Consider the following 15,391-nt stretch of genomic DNA (forward strand, 5'->3'; position numbering starts at 1 on the left):
AAAGATATTTCCCCCTTGGAACTAAATTTATCTTGATAAAAACCTTGTTCCACGCTCCATTTTTTCTCGAAAAATTTGCTTGATCCAACGTTTTAACACAGATTTTTAATTCAAATTTTTTTTATTACGCAAACATTTAAGCTAAAATAAAATGAAAAAGTTGTGGTAAAAAAAAATAATCCTCAAAGTAAACTTTTAGTAATGAAAATTCGACTTCAGACTTGTTAAAAATAAAATAATAAATAAAAAAATTTAGTCATTCTCAAAATAGTTATGTGATTTTTAAACTACAAAGCTAAGCAGTTCTAGATTTACTATACATTATTCGTATTATATGTAGAATACAAGAATGTAAGAGAGATAAATGTAAGAGATAAATGTAACTTTTTCTTTTTCTTTTTTATCTCTTTCGTATCATATATACATTCTTGTAAAAGTCACTTACAAGTCGGGCGGACAGCTTTCGATGCATCTTCCCTCGTGCCGATAATGCTTACACACATAGCAATCGCTATCGGTCGCATTGACACATTCCCCGAGGCATTGCTCATGACATCCTGATTTCTCTAGTTTCTGGCAACACTGAGCAGTCCAGCAATAACCACCAGGGCAGTGAGAGCATCCTGTACAACAGTATAAAGCATTTTCATATCGCAACTGTTGTTTCAACTATACGATATATTTATAATACTTTCTAAATTGCTCTTGTAACAGCTGTATTACAAGTATTTTATCATGAATAATTTATGCATCACCTTTTTTACTAGAATATTTTGTTGAAAATTATTAATTAAAGTCGCATCCATCACCTTTCATATGTGGGCAATTCTGCTCGTTTCTATTGTCTTTGATGAAGTTCTCGCCGGCCGGCACAATGAGACTCCAATTCAAGGTATTCGTGAAGCAGAGTGCGGGATTTTTCTCGATGCGCACTCCACCGCGGGAGATCCTCGTCAGGCTGGTGAGGCCAATCTATTGGAAAAAATTTTTGCAGGTTTAGCCGCGGAATTGTGAGTCACAGGTCGAATTGCCGGTTAATTCGATTGACTGATTAACGTCACTTGACCCAGGCATTTAACCGGGTCCTAACAGCAGATTGAGGGCCATACACCTTCGAACCAACTTGATTCGGCGTGGGAATGAACGATCGCGCCATGGATCGTACGTGATGAACGAAGGTCACGTATCGCACGAATAAAAATTCCTTCGTATTTGCGCGACAAGGAAGGTGTACTCTTACGATATCTTTGCTTCAAAGTTTCAATGTTAAATTCAACGAATTCATAATTACGCGCTGAAAACTTTTAACTCTTTTACTTTCTAGATTATTCGCAATTTTTTTCTAGAATAGTTTGATAATTACAAAGTCTGTTTCTAAACTTAACTATTTGGATTAAAATCAGAATTAACACTGTCGAGATATAAAATACATCGCGTTCTCAAATATATCTCATTCTCTTAGGAGCTGATTACAATTTTACTTTGGCGAAATTTCATTATTAGGAAAGATAAAGTAGCAAAGTAAAAACGGATGTTAAGGGAGCGGGATAAAGCAAAGAAAAAGGAATTCGAAACTCGAGCGAATCTTACCTCCTGCAAGTTCTTCATCTCGTAAATCATGAAGGCGTAGTCCGTGAGAAGTATATCGCCCCTGATGACCTCGAGATTTGGGAAAAGTCTGCCGAGGCTCTTCAGACCGTCCACGCGATACAATAAAAAGTAGCCAGTAATCTCTCTCAGTTCCGGGAAGCTAACGTTCTCGAAATCCGCTTCGGTGTTGTTCTCGATCAGCACGATTTGCAGAAAACCCTCGATCACGCGGCAATCTTTCAGTGCCGAGAAGGAATTCACGTTGTTCCTGATGTCTATGCTCTGACAGATACCGTCCGTGTTAGTTGCGTTCTTTTGCTTTCGTCCCTTATCCGACACCCCCTCGTGGAATTTCCCTCCCGGCTGGGACAGATTCGATAATTTACTAGGCTGATTGGGTTTGAACCCGTCGTCCGCGGATCTGGAACAATTGAGTTTTCATTAATTCGTATCACAGCGGGATCTTGATGGCTCGATAGACATCAAAGGGATTTCCTCGCAGCCAAGTAATTTTCTTTATTGAAGAATCAACGATTTGAATAATAAGCATAATCTCGAATGCAAACTTTATTACGCGCTTTCTCAATATTTTTCTAGTATTTCACGCGTAGTGCACATTTCAATTCTATTATTGCAATAATGAATTCTTGGATTAATTTTAACGAAGCAGCTTTACAGAATTATGTTTTCTCGAAATTTTTCCTATCGTCGACTTGGAAAAACTGGTTTTTCTACCAAAATCTTGATTACTTGAATAAAATTTGGTGCAAAGCGTAATCCTAATTTAATGATAGTAAAATGAAATGTACGCACTTTATTTTCTGCTAAACTTTTAGCATTCAAGAATGTTTCTCCTTTCAGAAAGGGTGAAACAAAGACACATTCCGCAGGATTAAAGGGATTACCCGCATTTAAATGATGCCCTTTGTGCACGATACCACGAATTACTCGTTCGACGACGTAAAATTAGCGAGGCGCTTAAAGGAGCTAATAACTTTAAGAAGATCAAAGAGCATTTCAACAGCCGGCGGCGCGTAGAAAAGTCGCGATCTCAACGATACTCGTAATAACCGATCTGAAGGAACTAATTAGTGAAAATAAAATCACTTAGCATTCATCATATTCAAATAAATGCCGGAGTGCGGCAATTACTTTAGAATCCACCACTTCAAGTGTTTCGAGGAAGATTGCTATCAGCAATTTTCGCTCGCGCGGCATCTTTCGCGTTTCGAAAATTTGCCGACGAATATCACGTACGTCTCCAATTACGAAAGAATTTGCTGATATATTGGGTGTTCACAAAAGTTTTGTTGCATTTTGCATCGAAAATCACGTAGGTTGCTTATAAGCGAAATTATTTAAAAGATAATATTAGATAATCTCCCCCCCCCCTTTTCTTGTATAATGTTAACGAAAATTTCATCACGTATGCAATACGAATTTTTGTTCTTTCAATATATACATACTTGTTCTCATCGATCGCTCTGTTGTTTCGGTTGTGAGCGGCCGGGCTCTCGGAAAATTTGTGGTAGTTGGTGACCGCCGAGCTCCGATCGCCATACTCATCCGAATAATCCTCCCTCATCCTGTGATGTCCTCCCTCATCGTCCTCGTCCATGTGATCGGGCTCATGCTTGCCCTTGGCGCTTTTATCCCGGTGCTTCACGGCCCTTTTCTCCTGGCAGAGCGCCAGGCCTACCACGCACAGCAGAACGATCAGCAGCAATGACTTCCTCGTCCTCATCTCCTTGTCTCATTGAACACCGCGCGCTTGAAGCCTCCCGTTGAACGTTCCCGACTTTTATCCCCCCACGTGTCGCCCCGACTACCACTTTTGTTTTCCTTGATTGATCGACGATTGATAGTCGACCCTTGCAGCCTTGTCCCCTCCTTCTTCTGCCTTCTCTCTCCCACACGGAGCCTCGAGCGTCCGATTGTTATAAACTTCTTTCGGACTTCTCAGAGACGGGGATTAAAAGGACTGGAAAGCAGATTACAGTCTCCTTTGCAGTTTAAGACAAAGTTGCGCGAAACTATAAGTATGCAATAAATTTCTATCTCGTTATTATTCCGATTCGACATAAAAGAAAAAAGTGAAGACAGACGGAATATCAATCGTTTTTTCTCTCTCTTTGTTTTTGTAATTATAATTGTGTGAAATCAAATACGTGTAAATGAACAAACGAACTATGTGTGCGCCGGTTGCTTTGTAATAAGCGAGTTCAATGCGGTGATTAACCTTTTTAATTCCCGACTGCGCCAGATTGGAAATGTTTGAACAATTTGAAAATGTTGAAACAAAGTATGTAATATTAGTTTTTTAACTTTCAATATTTTTAAACAATAAAATAATATGACTTTCATTTGGAATTATTCTGCAACACGCTCAAAGTTTATCGAACGCGGACAAACATGCTCGAAAATGTTTTCTCGTTAATCCCAAAAGACGCAATCATATAGCTTTTATATGTTAAATAAATATTAGTTAATACACAATGAAATTATTATATCCGGTTTGCGTGATATAATACCTGCGGATTAAGCGGGGCGGCCGAGCGCTCTCGCGAGAAAAACTCTTCGAGTTATCCCGAATTATCCCGCGCTTTTGTTCTCCTTCTCCCTCGCAATCGATCGATCCGTCCCCGCGTTCGGCCAGGCTCGCGCGTAACCCTCTCGATTCTCCACCCCCGCAGACGGCGTTCGCTCTCCGGGTGACCGGGTTTCGAGCTCACGGATGGTATATCTTCCGGGGAATCAGAAATCTTCGAATCGCGCGGGACCCCTCGATCGCGTATAAATAGGGATGTGCACCGTGAAACGCTCCGCATGCGGAACACCAGCTGGTGCCGAAAATGTCTTCAGAGTACCTTCTTGTTGAAGATGAAGTACTTTTTGGCCCTCATAATTGTACCGTTGCTCTGTAATTATCTGTTGAACAAAAGAAATCAAAATACGACAATTAACACGAAACGTTGATATGCACTGTTATCGAAAGAGAAATCGAAATCGCAGTAGTTTCGCAATAAATTCGATACTACAAACATGTGCGAAAACATTATTTCACACGTTAATTGTTGCTGATTTATTCATTGTCACAAATACAGTTTTATTTTCGCGTGCGCGCGCGCCTTATCTCTTTATACATATTTCCATAGCGTTTTGACGATATGAAAGTTTAATTTTGGAGTTCACTGTAAAATATGTATACTTAGTGACTCTAATGCAGCATACTTTACACGCACCACTACGCTTAATTTAATTACGTAAATTTGCATAGAACGCTTGAGAAGATATTTAAGTGTATCCGCTAATTAAAGCTATAAGCCTACTAAAAACATGCCGACGTTCTAAACTAATTCATAAATCTATGCCAGACAAATTGCGCATCTGATATAATTTTCGTACTATTTTTTTGCTCGGTGTATTTTGCAACTAAATATCATATTTCAACTCTAATAAATTTTAATCATTAAAGGTATTCAAGATAAAAATACTTTTCGTTATCTTCGTTTCAATTATCATCCCTCGTCAAAAAGTAAATAACGATTTGGTTAAAATGCAAAAATGGAAATTTCTTGATGAAGGATAAAATCTGAAATTGTGTAAAATAAAAATTGCAGCATTGAACTTCGGGAAATGTACAGAGTTTGTGATATAACTTTAATTATAATTGTATTAGTATTTTCATCGATGATTTTGATGCTGCACGCTAAAATTGAAATTGCTAATGATGCCTAGCTTCCACAGGAATGTATTATATCAAAAATAATGCGGAAATTATAAATGCGTCATGTTTTATTGAAATATATTTATTATTTAATAATATATGCTCGAGATTTTACCTATTATTCCGTAATTTTCATTATGAATCTATAATTCAATCCTCTCTTTATGAACGCGCACAATGTGATTACCATATTTCGCGCAAGCAAAACTACTATATCTCGTTTATTTCAAGTAGCGACATTGTTAATATGCACATTATTTATTAGAAATATGTAACAAAAATTGCGGCAACCGGAGGCAATTTATCAAATGCATTAAATTCTATCCTGAGAGAGAGAGAGAGAGAGAGAGAGAGAGAGAAAGAGAGAGAGAGAGAGAGAGTGACTTTTCAGAAAAGATGAAAGACATTTAATTTCAATTTTTCGCGAAAAGCAGTCCGGTGTCTGCAGCATATTGTGAAGTCATATCGCCGCGCGAGATCATGACGCGCTATATCGCAAATATCAGTTCGCGGTATTTTTACTTTTACCCAACCGCGTACACGCGCCCGCTTTTATCAACTTCGTACTTAATTAAAGTGTAAACTAAGTCGATTCGCTATAGGCGCCGTTGAGAACGCTCGAGTGTGTTCACTAATTAAAGCTAGATAAACTTATACGCGTCTGAGATTTTCAGTTTATCGCTGGCAAAGCAACGGGAAGTTAACGGAACCATGTCTCCTATTTTGTGTAGAACATAATTTTGACTAGAATGATATAATAACGCTAGAGCTCTTTGATAGCTGAAAATTTAAGTTTTATTAGATTAGTTTACATGCAAAGTGATTCTAAAACAAGCCATTAAAGGCAAATGCGTTCTTTGACAAGTTTAAAGCATCTTTCCACGGCATCTATATTAGCCATCCTTTCTCGTAATGTTTAAATTTTCAAGATTAAATGCCTCGTAGTCTGGTGAAAATTTAAAGTTTCTTTGAAGCGTAATGTTTGAAAATTTAGAATTAAATTACAAGCGTGATATTTTGTTATTCTCATTTTTCTATTTTTGCTACTTGTTATTCATACTTTCGAGCTTACGTTCTCGGAAAATCTTTCCTTTTCCCATTGCTTTATTTATAACACAAAAAGATGGTTGGTGCCTACACATTATCGTTAAGAAAACACCAACTGCAAACTGATTAAAAAGCACGCTTGACAGCCAAGTATGATGGCTTAATTTAGAATCACTGTGTAGATTCCATCTTGGAATCTTTGACTTGTTTTTCTCATTTTCTCACTCATCATCCTTTTCATCGGTCTTTTCTTCGTCTACCCAAGTCCCACGCGCTTATTGCGTGGCAATGCCGAATACCTACATCGACCATCTTAGATTACGACGTCAGCAACGAGGAAATTCGCGCGCACGATTCTTGGAACTTATGTCCACGCAAACGTGCGTTTGTCGAAAAAGCATTCCGCCTCGGCAAAGCAGCCTCGTAAAAGTTGTCATAAACTTCAATATCGCATCAACATATCGCGCCGACGTAAAATTGTAGAAATTTCAGTTGCGCTGGGTTTCGGCGGTGGTTGTTACGACGGTTATTGTAGCGTTCTACCGTGTTTCATAAACCTGCTTTATGAAACCAGAGTAATTTCCTTGAGGAGAAATTATTCGCGTAGATGGTCGCCAGAATTGTAGAATTATTCGCACATTTCTCCACGGTTCTGCCGTCGTAAATCGAGACAGTTGATATATATCGACGGTTTCCAAGGATTGTCAATGCCCATTTCAGCCCTTCTAGATTATGAATACGGATAATAGAATTGAGGAATATAGAGAATTTAATTTAGAGATTATTCAGGATTCCGGGGAGCTTTGAGGGAATGCTGATATTGTTCACGGTTTTACGAGACGTGTCGCGTTCACGGCGAAGTTTGCAGTGCGCGTCAAAAGCTCCGCTTCATTGAAGTAAAGTGACTTCGGCAGCGAGGAGTGATTTATGTAGACATAAAAGCCAGCGAAGAGAATCGCTGGTGTAAATCTCTTCGCTTCTGACGTCATAATCTGATGCGGCTGGATGCAAGTGGGTGGATAAACGGTGGACCCTTAATGCGAATTCTTGCTTGGATCGCGCGGGAGTTTCTGCAACTACTGTAGATAGCAGTGTCGTCGAGTGTTTGGCCGCTCGCATGGGGTGAATATCTTAATTCGCCGTATAAATATCGCGATAACAATCGATGGGAAGAGAAGGGGGGAGCGCGAGGAGACTCTCTCGGCGGCGGCGGCGACGGCGGCGGCGACGGCGGCGTACTCCGTCGATTAAAAACCGGATACACGTACGATAAAACACGCGAACTTTGTAATGTTTCGCGATAAATCTTGAGCTGGGAAGCGGAAGAATATATGTCTTGTAAACTTATTTTTTTCCAGACCAGCGTGCGGAATTATGAATGATTTTCATAATAAATACATATGTATAAAATCAGTCAGGTGTAAATTTATATCTGATAAAACAAATGTAGATATCTGCGATCTTTAAAGTACAAATAGTTGTGTGTAGTTACATATGTATGTTTCATCATCACATTACCGCAATTAACTCGTTGCGCTGTTAATTCGCAATTAATCCTATTTGAAAATTGCACTCCATTTTTCAGCCCTGAATGATTCTTGTCAGTGCGAAGAGTGCTCGTAAGCGCGTTTAAATTAGCAGCACTAAGTGGCACGGAATTATGTTAATTGTAATCAATTAGTTAATGAGAAGCGGTGGAAGATTGCGAAAAACACGCGTCATTAAATTTATTTTACACATTGTTGTGCGTATCGAAGAAAAATTATACTTTCAATGAGAAGTTTGGATAAAATTTTATCCACGTTTCCATGGCATTATTCAATGCGAGCGAGCTCAGCAAGATTAAGTAATTACGGCTTATTTTCTGATTACAAGAATATAAATATGTCAAAACCGACACTTCTGGGCCGAAACCCCGTCGCTTCTCAGGTACAAGAAGCATATGGTGTTGGAATCCAAACACCGGCGCTTTTGCACTTCTCTTTTTTTTTCGCCGGCGATCTTCGCTCAAGCACGAGCGAACGGATGAAGTTGAATGTTTTTGCTGGTCGATGGAATTTCCGCACCGTGCAGCAAAATAGACAACTTCGTTGGCGTTCCGAAATTCGGAGGAAAGATGGATGGAGGTCTCCGAGTCCTCTCCGCAATGTATCGCACGATTCCGGCACGAATATCTCGAATACATATCGAATAGATCGAATACCACGGTGTAGTCGGGTCGGTGGCGAAGTCAAAAGAAGTCAGCCGCCACTTTGTAGAGAGACGCCGAGGGGAGTGACTCATGCAACTGGGTTGTGAAAAGTGTGACAGGCGAATACCGCCCGAATGGTTTACAGCATGGGAAGAGTATTTTTGAATCCCCATATTTCATACGAGGATCTAAATGTCAGTGCCTATGAGCATTCATTATTTACGATTTGTTTACTGTTATTTACTCGACTCGGTCTCTGCAGAGCAGGTATTCTCGGGGAGAAAATCAATATCGCGGACACACACGTGAGCGCAAACAAGTTACTCCGAAATACCTTACGTATCGAATCGATAAAAACAAATTTTTTTCCTTCCACAAATTCCGAGATGCTGATAACGAAAGAAACGAATAAGTGTCGAACGCTTTCACAATGCACATTCATCATTCACGCTAATTGCTACATTGTTGCGGCTCTCTTTGTAACTTTTCCGAGCGATAACCGACCACTTGAAACTATCGGCACCTCCCGCCGAATGACTCAAGTATCGATGTCCTATGTTTATATTTAAGTATATTTAGTGCGCGCTCGCGCGCGCACACGCGGTTGATGGATGGTTACACGCGACCGCACGACGAGAATGACGAGCGAGAAAATACCAATAACGGAAAGGGATCGACGTTACGGGCGTTGTGGTATTGCCAATCGCGCGATAAGATCGGCTTCAACGCCGTACGCATTTTCGATGATAAATGACGGCAGTTTTTGCCGCGATACTCGCGCGCTTGGTTCCATTATGCGATGTCCTTTGTCACTCTCTCTCACTCCTCCTCTCGCGGCACTCGCTCATTTTTTCCCTACCTCTCTCTCTTTCTCACACTCTCCCGTGCCCCTCCCCGCCGCGTTTCTCTCTTTCCCTCCCTCCGCCGTCTGCCCTTCATGTCTTCGCTCGACAGCCGCCAACACGCTCTCCTTTTCTTTATCCTACGGAGGACGACCTCCGGCTATTCCCTTTATCCCACTTTTTCTGCACATCTTAGATATGGCGCATCGATTAATAATGGACCTGGTTACAATGTTGCAGCGGTTTCGACGCGGGTCGTTTTATTCGTGCGATCGTTATTACTATGTTGCAGCCACCACCAGCGCAAAACCAGTTTCGATCCTGGCTCTATGGTAAGTTATGGACGGCGTCTACCCGGTCGTAAATATAACGCGTGAATATTTCCTAGCCGCACGGTACTCATGATGATAAGGATGCTATCCGAGTATCGTTACTTCCGAATTTCATTATTTTTCCACTACGAGCTGCGTAAGACCATTGCGTATCGATTATTCGATATTAATATTAGACATCTCGATCACGTCAATCATTTCGATAATATCGGAATATCAATATCGCGAGGGAGTTCAGGGCGTTGAAACTCATAAATTGAAAAAAGTTCGGAAACTCGCACAAGTGCCTTCAACTTCGACCTACAATCATTTTTCATGCGGCGGCAGCAAAAAAAAACAATTTTAAAATTTTAACGAAGTTGGAACAATTTTTCAAAAACAAAATGCCTTCAAAATTATAAAATATGGGAAAGAATATTTTACAAATTAAAAAAAGCAAAATAAGCATTACTTTATAGTTAAAAATTAATCTTTCCAAAAATTAATTTTCAAGAATCAATTTTTAACAATTATTTTTCCAAAATCTTGATTATGAATCACCGAACTCGCTTTGAATTCTTTTCTCTTATATCAACACAAATTAACTTTAACATTAATTGGGTAAGTATATTAAAACTTTCTCATAAATACTGGTATAGTTTTGCACTGATTATCCTCACCGATACCGAAATCGATGCTGCAAAGAATCCAGACTTTTCGACTAAAATATTCAGAGGTATCGGTATTTTATTTAACGCAGGATTTCGTGCGTTCTCTTACTTACGCCTCGAGGCTCGTCTTTTAATTTTCCACTTTTCCGCGCGTATTTTCGCTACTCTTCACTTCCCCGACGCAACGAAACCGTTGTTCTTCGCAGTGAAGTAGAGATTGAATTTTGTACCGCTAACAAATGCGCTTCACCCGACTGCTGTCTGGGAAGAAAGGGATTCAGAGACGTATGGAGAATATATGGAGCCCTGGAGCAGCATAATGTAGTTATGCATTTATACAAATTACAGTAAAGCTGCAGTAACTTTTTTTTTTGGAATTAAATCCACAGCGTTCATCTAAATTTAAATTGTATGCTCTTACTTGAGCATAAAACGAGAAACATAATATGTTCTCCTAGATATAGCGCATTAAAAACTTGGGTTAATGACTTCATTAAATATGAACTTTTCGGCCTTCGATACTGCATATTAATATACTACTTCATTATAGGATATACTTTTACGTTTTGTAAGTGAGAGAAATGACATCGCTTGCATTAATTAGTTTTGATTTGCTGAAAGAGTAGCGTTTGCAGCTAGTAATTAACGTCAAAATTATATAACGGAATGCGTAAAAAAGAAAAAATCGAGATCGTGTCGCAAATGAACATAAAACTGAAATACGAGAAACATATCTGTATAATTAACACTCGCGAGAAATTCATGCGGCGTTTACTCTCAACTAAGTAGACAAATAAGTAGGAACAAAAAGTTTTGCCGCCCTTGCGGCGCTCCCGTAGACTGACACCCGAAGGCATCTGCGTCCCACCGTACCCCCCCCCCCTCGCTACGTCTCTGGAGGGACCAACCTCCTTGCAACCTTGTAGCCGCCATGACGGCCGCATGGTTTCATAATGGTCGCTGAAGTTATGAGAGATCAATAATTTTGAAATAACCCTTGACAATGTTCCAAAGTAATAAAACTTGATCCACCTGGCGGATCAAACCGATCTTGCACTTCTCGGCTTCATTATTTAAATCTGTTTCTCCAAATTATTCCAAGATGTTGAAATATTTGAGATGCCTTAATTAATATTTTCATATGTTTGCTGATATAATAATACATTCAACATTTGGTAGCATAAAAGTGCAGAAAGGGTGAGTGCAGATTAACTTTTCTGTTATTATACGAGCCTTTAATTCGTTACTGCACAGTTACATTGGCTCGTTTGTTACGCTCTTTTGTTATGGTGTATTAAGTTGCATTCTTAAAGGTACCGACAAACAAGACAGACTAGCACCGCAATTACCACATGTTGAACAGTCTTATTGTTTTTGCATAAACTACCGTAGAAGAAGGATGTTACAAATTGGCAGTGGGAAGCCTTGACCAAACCTTTGTTATTAAGGCTTTCTTTGTGTTCTTCTTACTGTGGGGGACTCAGAATCTCACTGTCAGTTGGATGATATACAGGGTGTCCAGTATTCACCGTGCTACTTTATGTACTTTCTCAATTCAAATGCAATTTTCCCGCAAAATTGTTGACAACAATTTTTCAGCCGTGAGCAATTGAAAATGTGAGGTTTTTAAAGAATTAAATTTAAGACATCTACACAAATAATAAAATTGCTTAAATAATAAAAAACTTTTCTTTCTTTATCTATAATTACAAGAATGAAAATTAGAGAAAAGTGCAAAAACTTGTTAAAAAGTAGAAAGAGTACCTACTAATTAAATTAAGTCTTGTAGATTAAAAAAAGTTAGCGCAATGCATAAATTTTTAAATAAATTTTCTTTTGCACAATTATATTTAGATAAAAATACTACAGTTAAAAGAAAAATATAAGAAAAATGTAAAATTACATTTTTTTAATATATGTTGCAAGTATATGTAGAAAAAAAATTCTCAACTACAATGCAATGCGTTTTTATGTAGATATATCGCAGACTTTAAGCTTGAGCAGCCACTCGGGAAGAAAGTATAAGTTTTTTATTTGCAAAGAAATACATTATATATGTATGTGTGTAGCGATAACAAAAATATGGGAAGTGAAGAAAATTTTATGTGATGATTTTATATATCCGGCGTACTTTTTAACGATTACGATAGCAATAAAAAAAGAACGTTAAACGAAATAAACTCGCATGCTCGGTAAAAAGAAAAAAAAAGTGGTGATAAAAAAAAATCGACTATCGCCGGTGCATTACGTTATCTTATTAAAATTGCAGCTCGCGTAATTGTAACTTTAATCCCTAGAGCCTCTTAGAGGCCACGATATACGCATTTTTAAAACCCCCGTAAACATCGCTACTCTCGGATTAAGCTCCACTTGTTTTTAGCCCGCTCCGTTTCCGTTTGCACTTTTTACTTTCCACCGAGTTTAATAACGACGCGCTGCTGGCAATTTACAAAACATCTCGCAATAATTTGTTTTATCGCGTAATTCGTATAATGCGAATTATTAACGCGACAAGATTTGCACGCTTTCTCTTGACAAAGTTGCAGCCGACTTCGTTTTGCAGTGCGTTCGATTGGCTATTACCATTCGTCACGGTTTTTAATTTTCAATATTAACACGTCGGGCGTCATGCAGCCTCCGGTGGGACATTTATTTCTTTCTGTGAGAGCCCGCTTGTCCACTGGTGGGACATATGCATTTTGCCTTCAGCGTCGCATGTCCATTCGTATGATACGGGTTTATATGGTGTTATATGCGTTATGTATGGATTCTGTACATATATCAATTAAAGATTCAATCTTTTTTAGCGTAACATTATTATTAGGTCATCTTAGATTAGGTAGATTTGTAATAGGCACTTTAAAAGGACATTTTATACAAATATAAAAATTGAAAGAAACTTAAACGGTAAACTATTTCGTTGCTCATGTCAGATTCAATTATTTGATGATTTGAAGAGGTTTTTACAAAATATTAAAGCCCTGTTCATCATGATAGCGTTCTATTTAAAATATTAATCTTGAAACTTTTAATGAAAAACTATATTCACGGAGTCACGATTAGTATTTAAATATATAAGTCTCTTGAAGAATAAAATCGGCAAAATGTGATCAAATGCATAGTTTATAAAATAGATACAACAATGACGTTTTGAAGGACCGGACGGTAAAATGACGTCACAGAGAATAATGTAAAAGTTCATAACGTCATATCAGTACGCAAACTACTCGTCTTGCTAAACAAGATTGTATTGCATATTTAAATTCAGATTCGCTCTTTCTCCTTTACGTACTTCAATCATGATCGTGCTTTGTGTGGGATGAGTATCAAAATGAGTTTCGCGTCGTCCTGGCAAAAGCTCCCCGCAGTCTGAAATTTGTCCAATCTAGAGGGATAAAATTATTCTATCTCGCCACGTACAAATATTCCACGGTTTTTCTTTGATTTAAAGATTAATCTTTAAATCAAAGATTACTTAAGTTTAGACACTTGAAATAAAATTCAAACTTAAAAAAGTGATTGCGCACACGAACGCGCTTATATCCTTCGTGTTCGAATAGGTAAACCGATCGAAATGATCTGTGCAAGAAAAAAAAATTATATCTCGCTGTTCTACAAATAAAAATTACAAATTCAAACAGACTTAAAAACCCTCTACAATGCTAATATTTTTAAATCTTCTGAAAATTCATAAAATGGTATTTCAAATATTTGGAATTTATACAGTTGTAGAACAAACAAGCTCTTCTGTTTATGGCATACATATTCATATATATCCGAATGTACAGCCGGATAAGAATTAAAACCTTCAAAAATCTTTTCCTTTTCATATAAAAAACGAGATTTTTCAATAAATTTAAAATTTTAAGAGGAAAATATTTTTACAATAATATGAAAATGTTATTTAGCGATATCAAATACGTGTACACTATATCTCATCCTACATTCACGGTATTTTGCATATCAAAAACTGTAACAAATTCAGTTTCAATCAAATAATCATGCAATTGGCGGCGTTTATGCCGAAAAAGCTCTGCTTTTTCACATTGGAATTCGGAGGGGCGGGACCCCATGACCAGACAGCAAGCCGAAGGTTCGCAGACTGGTTTTTTATCATCGCATATTCCGCCTTTTAATCCCACGCTTTAATGGCGCTCGGGAATACGACGTCGCCAACGTATCAATTAAAAAATTGCACCGTTGCATCCGCGTCGCATCACTGAACTTTACGCGAAATGCCGGAATCTCGGGAAGCGAGCGTCGCATAACTCGAGAGGAAAAATCGCCATGTATCTTCCAGAGAAGTAACTGTATCGATATGTTGTCTCCTCTCTCCTCCGCGCACGCTCGGACCACACGCCTCGTCGTTTCATCGAGGTTTCATCATTTTTTTCGATGCAATTCATCACCATCGCGAAATATTTAATCGCTCACATCTGTTACACTTTATGAATATCTTTTTCCCATCTTATATATAAATCCTCATTTCACTAATAATCTTGAGTTTAATAAAACTCGGAGCTTGACAATTTGTACTTTTTTTTACTAAAGTTTCGGCCGCAATTCTTGTGTACAACTTTTCCAAGTTCGTCGTTTGTTTTAAAAATCTGTGAAATAAACTTCTAGCGCGGAAATTATATTTTATGTATTTTTCTGTGTTCCGTAAGATGTTTACGATGAGAAAAAATGTCTGATAACAATCACTTCAAGTTCAAAAAATTAAGAATAACTGTAATACTTCGCCGTTCCATTCCCTGAACCCAGGGGTTCGTAAAAAGACCATAACTACGGGTTTTTTTGGAGAAGACGAAAGCGACGATAAAATGGACCCCCTGATGCGTGAAGTTCGCGAACGGCGATAATTCAGATAGAAGCAGAATCTTTCATTTATTACCGAAATGTTAATAACAGCTAGCGTGCGTAATGCGCTCGCATTTCGGTGCTATTATTATGCCACACGGAATAATTAACAAGAAGATAGAGAATTTTAATAACCGCAATGAGCATAAAAT

At 38.3% G+C, this 15,391-nt stretch overlaps 1 protein-coding gene across 5 annotated transcripts in view; it reads right to left on the reverse strand.

Moving 5' to 3' along the window:
• The window catches only part of LOC105673019 (insulin receptor-like), a 71,839-nt gene that overhangs the window by 14,271 nt on the left and 42,177 nt on the right, over window positions 1-15,391 (reverse strand). For all 5 annotated transcript variants that reach the window (XM_012368348.2, XM_012368344.2, XM_012368349.2 and 2 more), the window contains 5 exons: window positions 4,122-4,518; window positions 3,057-3,571; window positions 1,591-2,011; window positions 810-972; window positions 446-623 (listed from right to left, as the gene is read on the reverse strand). In XM_012368348.2, coding sequence (XP_012223771.2) covers window positions 446-623; window positions 810-972; window positions 1,591-2,011; window positions 3,057-3,334 — 1,040 coding nt within the window. In that variant the 5' untranslated portion in view covers window positions 3,335-3,571; window positions 4,122-4,518. The remainder of the gene's footprint in view (window positions 1-445; window positions 624-809; window positions 973-1,590; window positions 2,012-3,056; window positions 3,572-4,121; window positions 4,519-15,391) is intronic.

This window comes from Linepithema humile, chromosome 5, assembly GCF_040581485.1.
Source record: "Linepithema humile isolate Giens D197 chromosome 5, Lhum_UNIL_v1.0, whole genome shotgun sequence".
NCBI lineage: Eukaryota > Metazoa > Arthropoda > Insecta > Hymenoptera > Formicidae > Linepithema > Linepithema humile.